Source organism: Nomascus leucogenys, chromosome 23 (assembly GCF_006542625.1).
Source record: "Nomascus leucogenys isolate Asia chromosome 23, Asia_NLE_v1, whole genome shotgun sequence".
NCBI classification, from domain to species: domain Eukaryota; kingdom Metazoa; phylum Chordata; class Mammalia; order Primates; family Hylobatidae; genus Nomascus; species Nomascus leucogenys.
The window spans coordinates 23433020-23449936 of NC_044403.1; the positions used below are offsets into that span (position 1 = coordinate 23433020).

Below are 16917 nucleotides of genomic sequence, written 5' to 3' on the forward strand. Positions count from 1 at the left end.
CTTTTGATAAATTCTGCTCTCCTCACTTTTCAATGTGTCCACGTGCCTAATTTTTCCTGGCCGTGTGACAAGAACCTGGATTTTAGCTGAACTAAGGAGCAAAAGATCCTGCATCATGTACACAGAAAAAGAGGCAGAATTAGATTAAATTTAATTTTTTAATATACTGAAAAAATAAGGTTTTGTGTTTTTCTGTTAAAAATAAAACCCACAGAAACAGAGAATAGCGTGCTAGTTTCCAGGGGGTAGAGGGAAAGGGAAATGGGAAATTGCTGCTCAAAGCACAGAAAGCAAGATGAATAAGTTCTAGAGATCTCTTCTACAACATAGTACCTACTATTAACAATTTAGTAATGTGCACTTTAAAATAATTGAGAGGCTGGACACGGTGGCTCACGCCTGTAATCCCAGCACTTTGGGAGGCCGAGGCAGGTGGATCACTTGATGTCAGGAGTTCAAGACCACCCTGGCCAACATGGTGAAACCTCGTCTCTACTAAAAATACAAAAATTAGCTGGGCATGGTGGTGCATGCCTGTAATCCCAGCTTCTCAAGAGGCTGAGGCACAAGAATCACTTAAACCTGGGAGGCGGAGGTTGCAGTGAGCCAAGATTGCGCCACTGCACTCCAGCCTGGGCAACAGAGTGAGACTCCGTCTCAAAAAAAAAAAAATTAAAAGACTATATCTCGTGTTGTGTTCTTATAAAAATAAAAGCAGGTAGACACAAAAGAACATAAGGACATATTTGGAGGTGATGGATACGTTTAGTACCTGAGCTGTGGTGATGGCATCTCAAGTGTAGACAAACTCACCAGAAAGTAAAAATTAAGTATGTGCAATATTGTGTATATCAATTTGACCTCAATAAAGCTTTAAAGAATAAAGACATATATTAAAAATAAAAACAAGTTATTGTAGTTTTTTCATTTAGAAGCATTACATTAAAATTTTGTATTTGGATAGAAAAAGAAATAAATTTGTATTTCACTAAAGAAAAAAGATAGGCACTGTTAACATCCATACATACTTCTTTCAATTCTTAATTTACATGCACAGATTTGCTTTTTTTGTTTGTTTTGAATATTTGGCCACATGAGTTTATTTTATTTTATTTGAATACATTTAAAGGGTACAAGCATAATTTTGTTACATGGATATATCACAGAGTGGAGAAGTCTGAGCTTTTAGTTTATCCATCACCTAAATATTGTACATTATACCCAGTAGGTAATTTCTCATTACCCACTCCCCACCAAACAATTCAGGCTATAATACACAGATGAAAAATTCAGAATTCCATGCTTCAAATATTATATTTGTACATATACTGCTTTCCTTCCAATCTACCACATAGCACATATAGCTAAATAACGTTCCTTTAAAGTTGTTTTATTCCATGCTATTTTAAATGCAAAAAAAATCAAACTATTAAATAACTATTAAAATAATTACTAATTTTTTATTTGGCTTTTATTGTCAATGCCATGGAAAAGACAAACCAGAAATCCAAGTATAGAGTAAAAGTTCTGTTCAGAAGTTGTCTTTATAGTCAATTCAGGATAAAATACTTTTCTCCTATTTAGATGATGTCTGTTAGCAGAAACTTTCTGTTAGCAACTTTACCTAAAAATCTTAAGTCTTTAAAATCTGGCTCTGCTTTAACATGCAAAGTATTTCTATATTTTGTTGTACATTTACACACCACTGGTTCTATTGTGCGTCAAGATTGCATCTCTCTGGCAAATGCCTTTAAATGTGGAGCTACAGTCTTCAGAATACACCCACTTTCCTGTAATAACGGCACAGCTCCTGTCATCAGTTGGTCCAATCACCGAAAACCTAAGAGATAAAGGACAGATTTTTGAGCATTTATCTTAAAATGATGGTAGTATCTTTTAAAGTTTTCTCCAGCCAAACTTTTATAGGTAATTCCTCAGCAGCCAAAGTTTTTCAGAGGTTTTAGAATGGAATTTTCATTGCTAATGCAGCCTCTTTTCCTCTTTCCTATCTTAGTAACAACACCCTGAAAGCTCAGACTAGACTAGAAGACATCCCAGTTTCTTCCTTACCTCTCAAACCTCTCATTATATATACCTGCAAGACCTGAGTATTCTATTTCCAGATTATCTCTTCTATCCACTCACTTCTCCCAGCTTCTCAACTTAGACTCAAGCTACCATTATCTCTCCCTTATCTCTAGCCATAGCCTTCAAACTGACCTCCATAATTTCAGTTTTGTTTCCTATCTATTAATTTTCCACATAGCAGCATAAATAATTTTTTATAAGGTAAGTAGATGCCAAAATGGAAGTTTTCAATAGAAACTACATAGTGATAGATAACGCTATAACAATGTGAGTTGGGAGGCAGTCGCCCAAGATTTTGTTAAGTCAAAGTAAAAACTGTTAGATGACTCTTAAATTCTTCATATAACTTCCACAGTATAAGGTTAGGATGATGCACAATGTATAAATGGAATGCCTTTGAAGACACCTATTTCGTAAACTATTCTTTCTAGTCACTAATGATTGTTTAAGAAAATACAGACTGAACACTGTTATAACCACCTGCATATGTGTTGTTTTCCTTAAATGATAAGATAAAAGCTTTTAAAAGGGATATTTTACCTTTATAGTAATGTGGTTTCCAAAAAAGTAAAAAATAATATTAATTATAATAAAAATTAGTAATAAATCTTACTTTTTTCCAAGTATTGCATTAAAAGCAGGTCCAGGAAATGGATACTACTTCATCCTTTAGTTTTATGTTTATGAAGGATGATAATAAATGTAGAATAGATGTATCCAGGAGTAGATGAATCTCTAAACTGAAATGAACTGTGGCTCCATGGCCTTTGCTCCAAACTTACCACATCTCAAGTGTTTTGGTAGTATGACTAGTAACTGAAAGCATGGAAGAAAATGTCTAAATGTGACACCAGAATTTTAAAGCCCTCTTACATGCAATACCTCATATTGTTCACGTAAGAACAATGTGAAGAAAGCATCATGGATCTTTTTATACAGATAAAGAAGCAGGTATCAGGCTGGGAGTGGTGGCTCACACCTGTAATCTCAGCAGTTTGGGAGGCTGAGGTGGGTGATAGTTTGAGCTTAGGAGTTGGAGACCAGCCTGGGCAACATGGCAAAACCCCATCTCTACAAAGCATACAAAAAATTAGCCAGGTGTGATGGCACCACACCTGTAGTCCTAGCTACCCTGAGGCTGAAGTGGGAGAGTTGTTTGAGCCCAGAAGGTCAAATCTGCAGCGAGCCACAATCATACCACTGCACTCCAGCCTGAGCCACAGAGCAAGGCACTGCTGAAAAAAAAAAAGAAAGAAGGAAGGAAGGAAGGAAGGAAAAGAAAGAAGGAAAGAGGAAAAAAAGAAAGAAAGGAAGAAAGAAAGAAAGAAAGAAAGAAAGAAAGAAAGAAAGAAAGAAAAGAAAGAAAGAGAAGAAAAGAAAAAGAAATGGATATCAACAAGTTTAGTTGAATTTCTGAAGGGCAAAATTTTTAAATTCATGCTTTCTGATTTCAACTCCAGACCTTTCTACATATTCCAGCTTTTATTTATAGGTGAATTTTGTCTTTGCTTTTGCCACATGAAAAGTATTTGCATAAAATTATTTCAAATGAGATTTAAATCAGCTTAGAAATTTAAAAATTAGTATGAATTTTGGACAATTAAAATGCCAGGTGACAAAATGAATACTTTCCATCCCATTTTTCAAAATTGGTGAATGTTAAAGAAGAGAGGAAGCAAAGAAAAAAAGGGGGGGGGAAGGAAAGAAAGAAAAGAGAGAGCTAAAAAGGAAAAAGGAGAAAAAAATTTAAAGATAAGGGAAAACAGAGAAAGAAGGAAAAAAAGAATGGAAAGTGAGGAAGTTTAATACAAAAATAATTATATAAATAAACATTAGCACCCTTCCCTTACAAATAACTACTCACAATTCTGGAACTAAAAAGTGTTCATCTATCCACATCCATAGGTTCCCTTGGAATGTAACATATAGTCCAATCCAACCAAAATGTCCAGGTTTTAAACTGTTCTGTATGAACTCCTGCAGAGGAAATAGTGTATTTATTCATTCATTTGTTTAAAAAAATTTTGATGCCTTCTATAGTGTAAGTCTCTGTGCCGGCATTAATAAAATATATTTTTTCGTATGCATTAGCATTTTTTCACGAGCAATAGTAACTGCATTGTGGCTAACACATGTTCAACAGCAACGACAATAAACCTCCCATGCTCCTTAGGCAGTGAACTTGCACCTAGCCATTTTTCCTTGTGCAGTTAGATCCTGTTTTTGATTTCTCACCAGCTCATCCAAATTTTGAATCACCAGTAAATGTGCCTGTAGCTGTGTACAATCACGTTGACTCTCTTTCCACGTTTTAAAAGAAGTTGAAAACCAGTAACATTTCCCTTTGTTCAGCAGCCAGTCATTTGGGCACAAATAATTGTGTCCTAAAGGAAAATATAGGGGAAAATTAATTAAACTTTACAGCCAACAGGGAAGATATAAATATTATCAAATGTGACTACCTGGAAAATAAATTTTTCCAACTCATTTTTTTTTTGGTCAATAAAAAGCAGTTCAGGCTAGGTGCAGTGGCTCACACCTGTAATCCCAGCAATTTGGGAGGCTGAGGTGGGTGGATCACCTGAGGTTGGGAGTTCAAGACCAGCCTGACCAACATTGAGAAACCCCGTCTCTACTAAAAATACAAAATTAGCCAGGCATGGTGGCCCATGCCTGTAATCCCAGCTACTTGGGAGGCTGAGGCAGGAGAATCGCTTGAACCTGGGAGGTGGAGGTTATGGTGAGCCACGATCGAGCCATTACGCTCCAGCCTGGGCAACAAGAGCGAAACTCTGTCTCAAAAAAAAAAAAAAAAAAAGGAGTTATGTAAAATGAGAATAATTTACTAACCTGTGTATTTCCAGGAGTTGGGCAGGGTTTTGGATGATGGAGTAGGGGAGAACAAAGCCTGTGAATTCTGATCCCCATAATCAGAGGAAGCAAATTATAACATTTTTGACAGTTAATTACCAACTGAAAAAGTAAAAGCTTATTATTTAATTTCCTCCACTATCTGGTTCTAATTCCTTTGACATTTCAAGATTGTCTTTACAACCTGCACTTCATGTCTGTGAGATTACTTACTATTACTGATGCATTGGGTACTTATTCTCCTGTGTTTTTCGTTCATACTGTTCCCTTAGTCTTGAATAGCCTCCTCTTCCTTCTTTACCCACTAACTTTTTCTTTAATGTACAATTATATTTCCACCTCAAAAAGGAAGCCTTGAACCAGTCAATTTCTGCTATCTGTAAGACTCAACACAGAGATACCATAATTGATACCTTTGCTAAAGCAAAGGACAAATGGTTTACGTCCTATTCACTTGTAAACATCTCCATATCTTCCACCTGATTGGAAGGTTTGTGAGATGGGACTGTCATATTCATCTTTGACTCTCTTATCATTTAGTACTTTGTATGTAATAAATGCTTATTGTTGAATGTTGAATGGTTGGATTAAATATTTCTAAGTTAAAACATCATATTTTCATTGTTAATATTTTAGTCTGTCAACTATGACCCTAAAATTTTATTTAAAAATTACTTTTAGAAATTAAACTATATGTCCAGCTAAGATTTAAAAAGTATATGAGCCGGTATAATTTGAAGAAGGTTATTATGACCTAAATTTAGATTTATGAAACTTCACATATATTCTTAACTCATTAATACATGCTGTATCAGGGCAAGTGTGGCCAATGCTGAAAAATTATAATTTAAAAAAAATTGAAAAGATTCAGGATAACTAAATTGTAATTGCAGTTGTACAAATACATAGTTGTTTGCTAAAAGGTATGAAATGACCTCTAATATACCTCCCAAATTATGATTTGAGAGGGGATATTTATTAACTATTATTAGTGAGAATGTGCCACTTGGATGAAATAATTTTATTATGTAGATATTGACAGACTGGTCAATGAAGTACCTACCACTGGAGTGCTGCAAAACACAATGAAAAAACTCCAAATGGTGAGTGTAGCATTGTAAAACACCAAAAGATGCAAGATGTGGACACTAACTGTCCAAAAGAGTTATTGTAGGTAACTCAGATTTAAGTCCCATCTTCTAAAAGAAGAAGAAATACAGGATGAAAATTGAGAAAAACATTTATTGAGCAACTCTTTATATCAATTGCTCTCTTAGATGCTTTACATAATAATAACAACATACACATATAGCCATTGTTGTGGGCCAGGCAGGTTTCTAAGCACCTTATATACGCTTAGTTTCTAAAATAACTTTGTAGAGTTAAGTGACACCAGGAAGATATGAAAAGGAAAATTCAGAATATGAGAAATTGTGCCCAACCATGACCTACCTTTTGACAAATAAATGGCAAAAAAAAACCTAAAAGGAGGGGACAAGTGTCTATAAATTAAGACTCAAAAGGCATATTAACCAAATGCAATTAAAGTCTTTGATTATAATTCTAAGAAATCAAATGAAAAGAAAAAAAAGACATTTTAATGCTGACTATTAGAAGATATTAAGAAGTTATTGCCAGTTTTATTAGGAATTGTGGTAGACAGAATTCTAAAATGACCCCATAGGTCCAGCCTCTGGTGCACATGACCTGTGTAATTTATTCATAACTATGGGTAAGACCTGTGAATATGATGAAATATCACTCACATGATTAGGTTATATTAGATAGCAAGATGACGGGATTTTGAAAACAAAAGAAGGGTCCCCGTCTGTTGATTTTGAGTTAATCTAAAGAAAGATTATCCCAAGTAGGTCTGGCTTAATCAGATGTAAGTCCATGAAAGAGGGCTGAGGCCTTTCCTGAAGAGAGAGAGAACTCCTGTTGCCTTTAAAGAATTCAGCTTCCATGTTTCGAGAGGGTGTACAAGAGTGACACGTGGCAAAGAAATGCAGAGGCCTCCAGAAGCTTAGAGGAGTCATAGCTGAAAGCCAGAAAGAAAGCAGTAACCTATACCCTACAACCACAAATAATTGTGCCAACACCATAAGAGAGAGCTTGGAAGAGGAACCTCAGCTCTAGAAAGATGGGTGGTCTGGCCAACATCTACACTGCATTGCCTGTGAGACCCTGAGCAGAGGACTTAATTAAACTGTGCCCTGACTCCCAACTCATGGGAACTGTGAAGTAACAAGCATATGTTGTTAAACTGCTGAGTGTGTGGTAATTTATTATATATCAATCAAAAACAAATGCAAGAGTTATAGTGAGATTGTGATTGTATTAAGCAAAAGGAGCCTTTAGCTATAAGATTCACATATTGAAGTATTTAAATATTCAGTGGTATAATATCTAGTCGCTACTTTAATATAATCTAGTTTGAGGGAGTGATGATGGTGAAGATATAGATGGAAAATATTGATTATGTATTGATAATTATTGATGCTGTTTTAAAGGTACAAGAAGATTTATTATACAATTCTCTCTACTTTCATGTATATTTATATAATAAAAATTTCAGTATATAATAAAAAATAAAATCCTATTGAGTCGGTGTCATTATTACCTCCAATTTACAGATGAAGAAATTGAGGTACATAGGGATTATTTAACTTTATATATTGATACAGCATATACATATCAGAACTGAAACTCTAACTCTGTTAGCTCAGTTCTATAGCCTATGTTCTTATCCACTGCACTATACTGCCTCCACACTGTATTACTGTATTAGTCAGAGTTCTCCATAGCCACAACCAATGGCATTTACATATATGTATATATGTGTGTGTATACACACACACACACGCACACACACATATATACACATATATAGAGAGATTTAAGGTATTGTCTCATGTAATTGTGGGGCAGGCAAGTCCAAAACGTACAGAATAGGCTAACAGGATGAAAACCCAGGAAAAATTAATATTATATCTTCAGTCTGAAGGAAGTCTGGAGGTCAAAATCCCTCTTCCTTTGGGGACCTCAGTAGTTTTTCCAAGACTTTCAATTGATTGGATAAGATCCACCCACATTATGGAGGATAACCCATTTCACTCAAAACCTACAAATGCAAAATCCAATTTCATCTAAAAAATATCTTCCCAGTGACATCTAGACTGGTATTTGACAAACTGCCTGGGTATTGTGGCCTAGCCAAGTTGACACAGAAAATTAATCACAGTTTGTTTAATCCACATGAAATATTCTATGATACAGTTATTATTATAATATCCTCATTTGAAAGTTTAAAAAACTATGTTTAATTTGCCTAAATTCATGTGAAGAGTTGTTTGAAATCTCTTGATTCAAACATAGGTCTATCTCAAGCCCACACTCTTCGCACTACAGCCAACAGCCATTACATGGCACACCTATCAGTGGATACTCGATAAATATTTGGCAAGTTAGGTATGGCAGGAAATCCACTATCATCCTGTTGTTGACTCACTAAAACCCTATTTTTTTTCCTCCTAGAAATCACCACAATCGTCCTGCCTTTCAACCATTTGATACACAGCAGTGGCACTGAGGAAGAGGATGTCCTTTTCAGTCCCATACCTGTCTCCACCAGTGCTGTTGGCTTACTCTGTAACATGGGTGAATACAGGAAGAGGGAAGTCAAAACTGAATTTACCCCTAAGAGTAGCACATAACAGACAAAAAGAGTATTACCTGATAGACTGCTGATGTTTACATTCTGGGAGAAATCCATTTTTTTATCTGTTCTCAGTTCAAAGAAAAGATATGAGAAACATTTAAAAATTAATAGCAATCTAGAATAAAGTACCAGCAGAAAATGAAGGCATACTAATAAAAATTGTGAGTTTCTCTTCTCCTATGCATCCACTCCTCTTCTTCCCCAGATTTAACTACATTTCACCATATCTGTTTTTAGTCCTTTAAGTGCAAATCACAATTCTATTTTTTAATTTTTATTATTTTTATTTATTTTTTTGAGATGGAGTCTTGCTCTGTTGCCCAGGCTGGAGTGCAGTGGCACGATCTCGGCTCACTGAAAGCTCTGCCTCCCAGATTCACACCATTCTCCTACCTCAGCCTCCCGAGTAGCTGGGACTACAGGCGCACACCACCACGCCCAGCTAATTTTTTGTATTTTTAGTACAGATGGAGTTTCACGATATTAGCCAGGATGGTCTCGATCTCCTGACCTCGTGATCCACCCGCCTTGGCTTCCCAAAGTGCTGGGATTACAGGTGTGAGCCACCATGCCCGGCCTCCAATTCTAAATATTATGTGAGATCTTAGACTTCATATATGATATTACATTTTTGTATATTTTTTTTTCCACTGGACTTCTTAATTGACATTCTTTTATCTTTTCTTTTTTTTTTTTCATTTTTATTAGTATTCTTAACCTTTTTTTTTTTTTTTTTTTGACACAGGGTCTGGCTTCGTCACCTAAGCTGAAGTGCAGCGGGCCTGATATCATGGCTCACTGCAACATCTGGCTCCTTAGCTCAAGCCATCCTCTTGCCTCAGCTTCCCAAGTAGCTGGGAGTACAGGCGCACACTTCCACACCCAGCTAAGTTTTGTATATTTTTTTTATTAGGGATGGGGTTTCGCTATGTTGTCCAAACTGGTCTGGAACTCCTGGGCTCAAGCGCTCCACCTGCCTCGGCCTCCCAAAGTGCTGGGATTACAGGCATGAGCTCCAATGCCTAGTCTTGATCTTATTTTCCCTTGTTGCAGACCAAACAAAAAAAAATCTTTTGACCATATCATCAAGTTCCTTCAGCTTCCTAGTTGCATTATTTATAGTTTGTTTTCATACAGACAGAATTAATTGCTAGCTAGGAAAACAGAACAGTTGTTAATTTGAAAAGTCTTTTGATTATAATCTTGGGCTAGCTTCATTCTATCCAAAGTTAGCCACCCACCTCCCACATTCTTTTTTGCTGTTGTTATTCCAAAAGAATGAAGGGAAAAAATATTTACTTGATTACTCTTGTTTCAAATCTAAGTCAAAATCAAGATTGCTCGTAACTTTGAAGGCATTGCTCCAGTAGAATCTTTTTAGGTGCGTTTAAAAATCTGATGCTAATTTGCTTTGGGAAAAAACTAATTATTTATGTAAACCCTTTAGGATTATATTTTTACTCATGATGTTCTGAAATTATCTATCTATCTATCTATCTATCTATCTATCTATCTATCATCTATCATCTATCTATCTATCATCTATTATCTATCTATCTAATCTATCATCTCTTTCTATGTATTATCTGTTTTTGTTTTCTGTTCCGAACTTAGTGGGTTCTTGTAAGCTGAAAACTCATGTTTTTTGGTTTTGCTTTTACTCTTGAAAAACGGTTTATATTACTTTTTTCATTATTTTATATCTACTTTTTTTCACCTATTTTCTTCTTCTGGAAGCTTGTTAAAAGAGCTATTGACCTTCCTGGATAAACAGGCATTTTTTGATTTTCCATCTCAGATATCCTCTTTTATTTATCTACATTTTTTTTTCTGACATTTTGCTCTGTGCTCTGGGATATTTGGTTAGCTACCATGACTTTTCAGAAGAAATGGCACAAGAAATAGCCAAGCTATGTAGTAGACCTATACACTACTCCCCTCTCTCACTCCAAAACCAAAACAAGGGGGCATACATCTTATTGCACCTACCACCAGTCCATAAATCAGGAGCTCTACCTAGCTCTATCTATATATCTCACTGTTTTAGAGAGTTCTTTTCTTTTTCTTTTTTTTTTTTTTTTGCATGATATAGGGGCAAAATCCACTGTGTAAATAGACCAACAGATTGACAAGACACCAATCAAAAAGAGCATGGCTTAGAAAGTCTTTCACTTAATTAGTTTGCTTCATTTTTTTTGGCTTTCAACAGTTATTTTATTTTTAAATTTAATTGGTAATAAGCATTGTATGTATTAAAGAATTATCTTGTTTTAGACCTCCCTTTACCCTCTGACTCTCCTCTCTGAAATGGAGCCCTGCCTTAGCTGAGCCATGATGAACAGCTTTCATCTACACTGCAGCTGTCTTTTATGCTTTATTTGAACTAAGGTTCTCCCCATTGACTTATCCAATAGCATTATACTATCCACTTTTCATTTTCTTTAAAATTTTCTCCCCTTTCCATTCTATGTGCTTTGATTAATTTACTCTATTTTGCTATCTTTTCTTGTTCTATGGATAGATTACTGGGAGAGAGGAGATATAAATATTTATGATCAATACTCCATTTTGACTGGAAGCCATGAAGAATATTTTAAACTGGTCAAAATCCAAGGACAAATTTTATAGAAACACACATATTGTAATTGTTACTAATTTATTAGAATAAAAAATATGGCTAGAAAAAAATATTTTTCCTACTAATAATTCATCAACGTGTCAAATTTTATTGATTTCTTCTCAATAGCGTTTTTCTTTAAAAGAATAATTATTGCATCATTTATGTCATTTTACCATTTATATTTTATTGAAGAGAAAACTGATTTACAAGAGAGCACAGTGGCCTGTAAAGATCATACTCAGTGTCTAACAAGAAATTATCTCCTGAATTTTAGGAACATTTTTAAAGCCATAGTAATTACTACAGTGGATTCAACTTCTTAGAATTACTGGTTAACAGAAAGCAATACCTACTTAAATAGATTCATAATGACTAAAAATAGTCGTTTAACACTGAATGTTAAATAAGTGGACATTTTCAGGTAATTAGTAATTGATTTCAATATAGCATTGAACAAATTTGAGGTATATGATTGATATTTAGAGAAGAAATACATTAAGTAGAATATATATTTGGTCTGAGAAAAGTCTGATATTTTCCCTTGTTGTATTGGGAAAAACACAAAATTGCCCAATTGCCCAATACAAATATGGATCCTTTATTAAGAAGTAAAGGATCTTCTACGCTACAGAAGTTGCTTTAGGACTCACCTATTTTTAGAAATCTCATCTCAAAAGCCCCCAAAATCTATTTCCTGTCGTGTTATATGTAAAACACTACTCATTTTAGCTCACAGCCTTAAAAGCAAGACAGAAAATCAAAGAAACTATGAATTTCTTTGGTTGTTCAAATAGAATAGCTATAGTATACACATACAAGCACCACTTCAGGAAGAAAAAAGTCTGGAAGTCTACCTAAAATGGTTTTCAGATGGATCTTAAAATATATATGTATGCTTAAATAATGATCTCACAAAGCGATACTGATGAGCAGATACTCTTTTAGTAAAAATACATTACTTTTAAAATTATGAGATAATAAAGTCCACCTCTATTAGGGGTTCTTTATAAGAAAAGATGCAGAATAAATACCAAGCTTGCATTTGAGCATTTAATTTTTTAAATTTAATATAATTTTATAATATGACATATACTAGTTTGGGGCTACAACGTAGAGCTTATCTTGGCATTAAGAGGAATGAAGGATCAACATTTATCTTCTGAAAATATTCAAATAAATAAAAATTTACTACTCACGCCAGAACTTCAGGTCAATCACTGTTATAATGAAAATAAGGATCCCAATGCATCCAAATATGAGCAGAAGACAATAATATTGTGGATATAGGGAGAAATCTGAAATGTTGAATTTTACTTCATGAATTTTAGAATTCTTGTGATTATTCACTTTATAAATATTTTTCTGTTTCATTTTTATTACAGAGACAACTCATGTTCATTTTAGATACGTCATTAGAATTTATGATTAAGTGAAAATTTAAAAATAAAAAGTCTAGAATCCCAAACTAAGGAGATACTACTATTATTAAATGTTTTGAATTGTACTGACGTAGACTTGTTAATTATTTGGTGGTGTTTTTGAGGACCTAAAAATGATGTCTTAAATTCCAAACATATTATACATACAAATACATATGATATATATTATATAAATTATATATGATGTAAATATTTGTTATAACATATTATATAAAATATAAATATATACAATGTAAACATATATTATTCTATACATGTAAATTATATAGAAAGAATAATATATAAAATGTATATATCTATGTCAGGCACAATTATGTGTTTTATTCAATTTAGTGACTCACTGTTAAGAAATAAAAGAGGGAGGCTGGGCGCGGTGGCTCACGCTTGTAATCCCAGCACTTTGGGAGGCCGAGGCGGGCGGATCACGAGGTCAGGAGATCGAGACCACGGTGAAACCCCGTCTCTACTAAAAATACAAAAAAAAATTAGCCAGGCATGGTGGCGGGCGCCTGTAGTCCCAGCTACTCGGAGAGGCTGAAGCAGGAGAATGGCGTGAACCTGGGAGGCGGAGCTTGCAGTGAGCCGAGATTTCGCCACTGCACTCCGGCCTGGGCGACAGAGCGAGACTCCGTCTCAAAAAAAAAAAAAAAAAAAAAAAGAAAGAAAAGAGGGAAAGAAATATTTATTAAAATTCTATTATATACCAGTCACTGTACTGGAAACATCCACATTTTATTTCACCTTACACCTGTAATGTATTATATTTTTCTGGGTTTGACTCTTTAGACAGGAATCAGTTTCAGCCTAGGTAGTATTAGATCTCCAATTAATGATGCTTATATGACATCTCTGCTATAGTATTTCATTGCATTACAGTTGGCAAGAATAGTTTCCTTATAAAGGAATAAACAAGTAATCTCTAGAGAAGTTAAACAAGGACATGTATATTATAATCCTCTTTCAAATTTAGCTACTTTTTTCCACATATTAGCACTTTTGAATAAATTGGATGTATACACTTTTTTCACAAAATTATGACAGGTTCCTTTTATATGCAGACATCATATAATTATGATCATATAATTATCTCAAATCTAGAATCATTCCAGCCAATTTGCCAGGCTAGTGGCCAAAGAGAAAGCAAAGAAATTTGAGATACTCTGATAACTATTCCCTAGTTTTTATTATTTTATTTATAAACAAGCATTTAATTTCATCACCTTGGTTGTACATTTCACAAATAATTTGTCTTCTAAGTCATAATAAAAGTGCTGTTTCTCAAATCTAATTTCTGTGTGGATGCCTTACTTCAATAGGTTTTACGGATTTACTGCATCTGATTAGATCTATAGTATATACTTAGAGAATTCACTATATGTAGTGTACTTTTTGAAATTTACTACTCAATTGTCTGTATTACTGAGTAAGTCCAAAATAATTTTCTTTCTTTTTCTTCCCTGTAGATATTTCTGCTGTTCAAGCAAATATGGAAAGACTTCTACTGAATTGAAAATCGTCAAAATACATTTCTGCAATTTTATGAGAAAATACCAATCAAAGGTATATGGATCTGTAGTTAACAAGTGCTCTTTCCATACATGCCAGGGAGGAAGACTTTAAACTTCTTGCCAAATAAGATTTATAAAAACAGAACAATAGATCAAAAATTAATGTTTTCATGTAAGCCATGATTTACATATATATCAAGCCAGGTGAACAGAGAGCTGAGTACCTGAAGTGCAGTATGCTGGCCTATCCTAGCAATGCTTGGCTAGATGCCATTGGCTTACACGGGGCTATATGAAGAAATTGCCCTACAAAATCTGCTAGTGCTACTATTGCAAGAACACCAATTGTATTATTTTATGTGCTTCACGAGAACTCAGGAAAATATTTTTTCTGATTTAGGACCAAGATTAATTATATCTATCTCAAGCAATAGGTGTAACTTTATCTTATATATAATATGAATTGAATCTTACCTAAGGGTAAGACTTCCCTTAGGTCTATAATAACAAGGAAGCTTGGAAGCAAATGTATGGCAAGCACAAACATGCCTACAGTAATTTTTCTGGCCCAATTTATTTTCCCAGCCCTATCCTTCTTTTGTTCATAATTTAAATGGATATTATCTTATATTTTATGTATCAATACTCAGATTTTGTCTCTGTACACATTTGTATATTAAAAAGTAGTTTATGGATTTAAAAATTGTAAATTTAGTTTAACATCCACATAAAAGCATCATTAGGTAGATTTTTCTTATTATAAATCAAAGTATTGAGATTTAAGAAGGCTAAAAGCTTCTGCCAAGAGCCGTACATTTAGTCTGTGGGCTTTAGGGTCTGAATAATTTTTTTTTTTTTTTTTTTTTTTTAATGGAGTCTTGCTCTGTCACTCAGGCTGGAGTGCAGTGGCATGATCTCAGCTGACTGCAACCTCCGTCTCCTGGGTTCAAGTGATTCTCCTGCCTCAGCCTCCCAAGTAGTTGGGATTACAGGTACATGCCACCATACCCAGCTAGTTTTTTTTTGTTTTTTTAGTAGAGACGGGGTTTCACCATGTTGGCCAGGCTGGTCGCGAATGCCTGACCTCAGGTGACCCGCCCAACCTCTGCATCCCAAAGTGCTGGGATTACAGGCATGAGCCACTGTGCCTGGCCTGCCTCAGTCAATTTAACACCAATGGTACTAGTTTTTGCTGCATGGAAGTAAGTTACTATTGAAAAAGTAAACATTTGTTTCATGATATTAAAACATAAAAAAGATCTTGAGTCTTCAGATAATAAGAAAAGTGTCATTTTGTAGGGGGTGTGGGGGAAGTTTGCATTTGCTAGATATAAAATGGGATAGTACACGAGAATGTTCAATACATATGGCAGAACTGCCACTGTGACTGGTAATTCTGAATTTCTGGCCTATGTCATCTTAACTTAGGTCTTGGCTATTTCAACAAGATTGTTTTCAAAATTCCTGAAAAAACAAACAAAGCCAACCACAGAGCAGCCCTAAGGAGCAAAGATTAACATTTTTTTGTTTTTTTTTTTCTCTCTTCTCGCATTCCCAGTGGATTGTTCTACCAATCCCATAGGGCCTTTATGAAGATTAAAAATATTATATATGTATAAGCATAAATATATATAAGCATATATCTATGCTTTAAGTTTATATAAACTTTAAGTTTCGTAGGAGGAAGTTTCTGTAAAAACACAATTTTTCAGCCTTTTCTTTGAAAGTTATGTTCTTATGCTACAACACACAGGTTTACACATTGTCATATTAGCATTTCTCTTACCTCATGGCTCTGAAAATGCAGCCTTTTTATTGTTGATGCTCTCATGAATCTAAATAATCTAACAGACAATTTATGACCATTTTTATATTCCTTATTATGATCAATTTTAAGACATTTAAAAATTCTAAGATAATTCTCTTCCTAGAAGAATAATGAAATTTTAAATGTGGTGATGGGGAGCAATATTCCTACCTTTAGATTTCTGCTTTGATTTACAACGATTCTTGAAACTCAGCATCATATACCCATCTTCATTCTCCATCTCTTCAAATGTTTAATGTCTTATTATCCAGAAAATAGTACAAAGAAAATGGAAACTAATCTCAACCTTGGATATGCCTCTTTGGCACAAGGTACCAAAAGAAAACTAAACGGAAGGCCAAAAATAGTCAAAATTTACTGAGACACAGATGTCTAAAACCACACAGGATGTGTTGGTAAATGAAAATGGATATAAGCTTGTTAATATCTGGCTACAATTCTGTGAATTTCAAGGTAAAGGTAGCTAGTGTGTTCTACTGTTTTCAACAAATGGACTTGTGTGTTCCTGCCACTTGCGTGCGGTGTATTAGAAACATAATTCCTTCCTTCATGTCTTTTACAATAAAGTAAGAGAAAAAATAAAATAAAACAAATAATCTCTAAACAAACAAAACAAAGGTCTAGGTAAATAAAAATTCAAATTAAAAAAGTTAAAATAGCCATATTGCTATTTGGGACATATTTGACTAGTAGGGTCCAAATAACAATGGTTAGATGGGACAAAATAGGAAAATAAAAGATCAGCAAGTCTCAAGTTAGTGAAAACAGGAATCACTTGGAAAGAATTTAACTTTTTAAACTTTTTTGTTTGTTTGTTTGTTTGTTTTTCAGAAAATGCCAGA

General features: G+C 34.3%; 1 protein-coding gene across 1 annotated transcript; it reads right to left on the reverse strand.

Annotated features, from left to right (window-relative positions):
- Positions 1-1695: 1695 nt before the first annotated feature.
- On the reverse strand, positions 1696-16402 carry KLRF2 (killer cell lectin like receptor F2). The gene is made up of 6 exons (XM_003265468.2): positions 16226-16402; positions 12497-12595; positions 8695-8742; positions 4324-4472; positions 3953-4065; positions 1696-1840 (listed from the first exon to the last, which is right to left on the reverse strand). Exons 1-6 carry the CDS (start codon positions 16293-16295, stop codon positions 1696-1698), a joined length of 624 nt encoding a protein of 207 aa, XP_003265516.2. The 5' UTR covers positions 16296-16402.
- Between the last annotated feature and the right edge of the window lie 515 nt (positions 16403-16917).

Coding starts and splice junctions, on each gene's coding strand:
- KLRF2 (XM_003265468.2), bottom strand. CDS start 16,295: ATGGAGAATGAAGATGGGTATATGATGCTGAGTTTCAAGAATCGTTGT. Junction 4,473..8,694: donor AAACATCAGCAGTCTATCAG/GTAATACTCTTT, acceptor ATTTTCCTTTAG/GACACAATTATTTGTGCCCA. Junction 1,841..3,952: donor CACTTTTTAGTTCCAGAATT/GTGAGTAGTTAT, acceptor TTTATCTCTTAG/GTTTTCGGTGATTGGACCAA.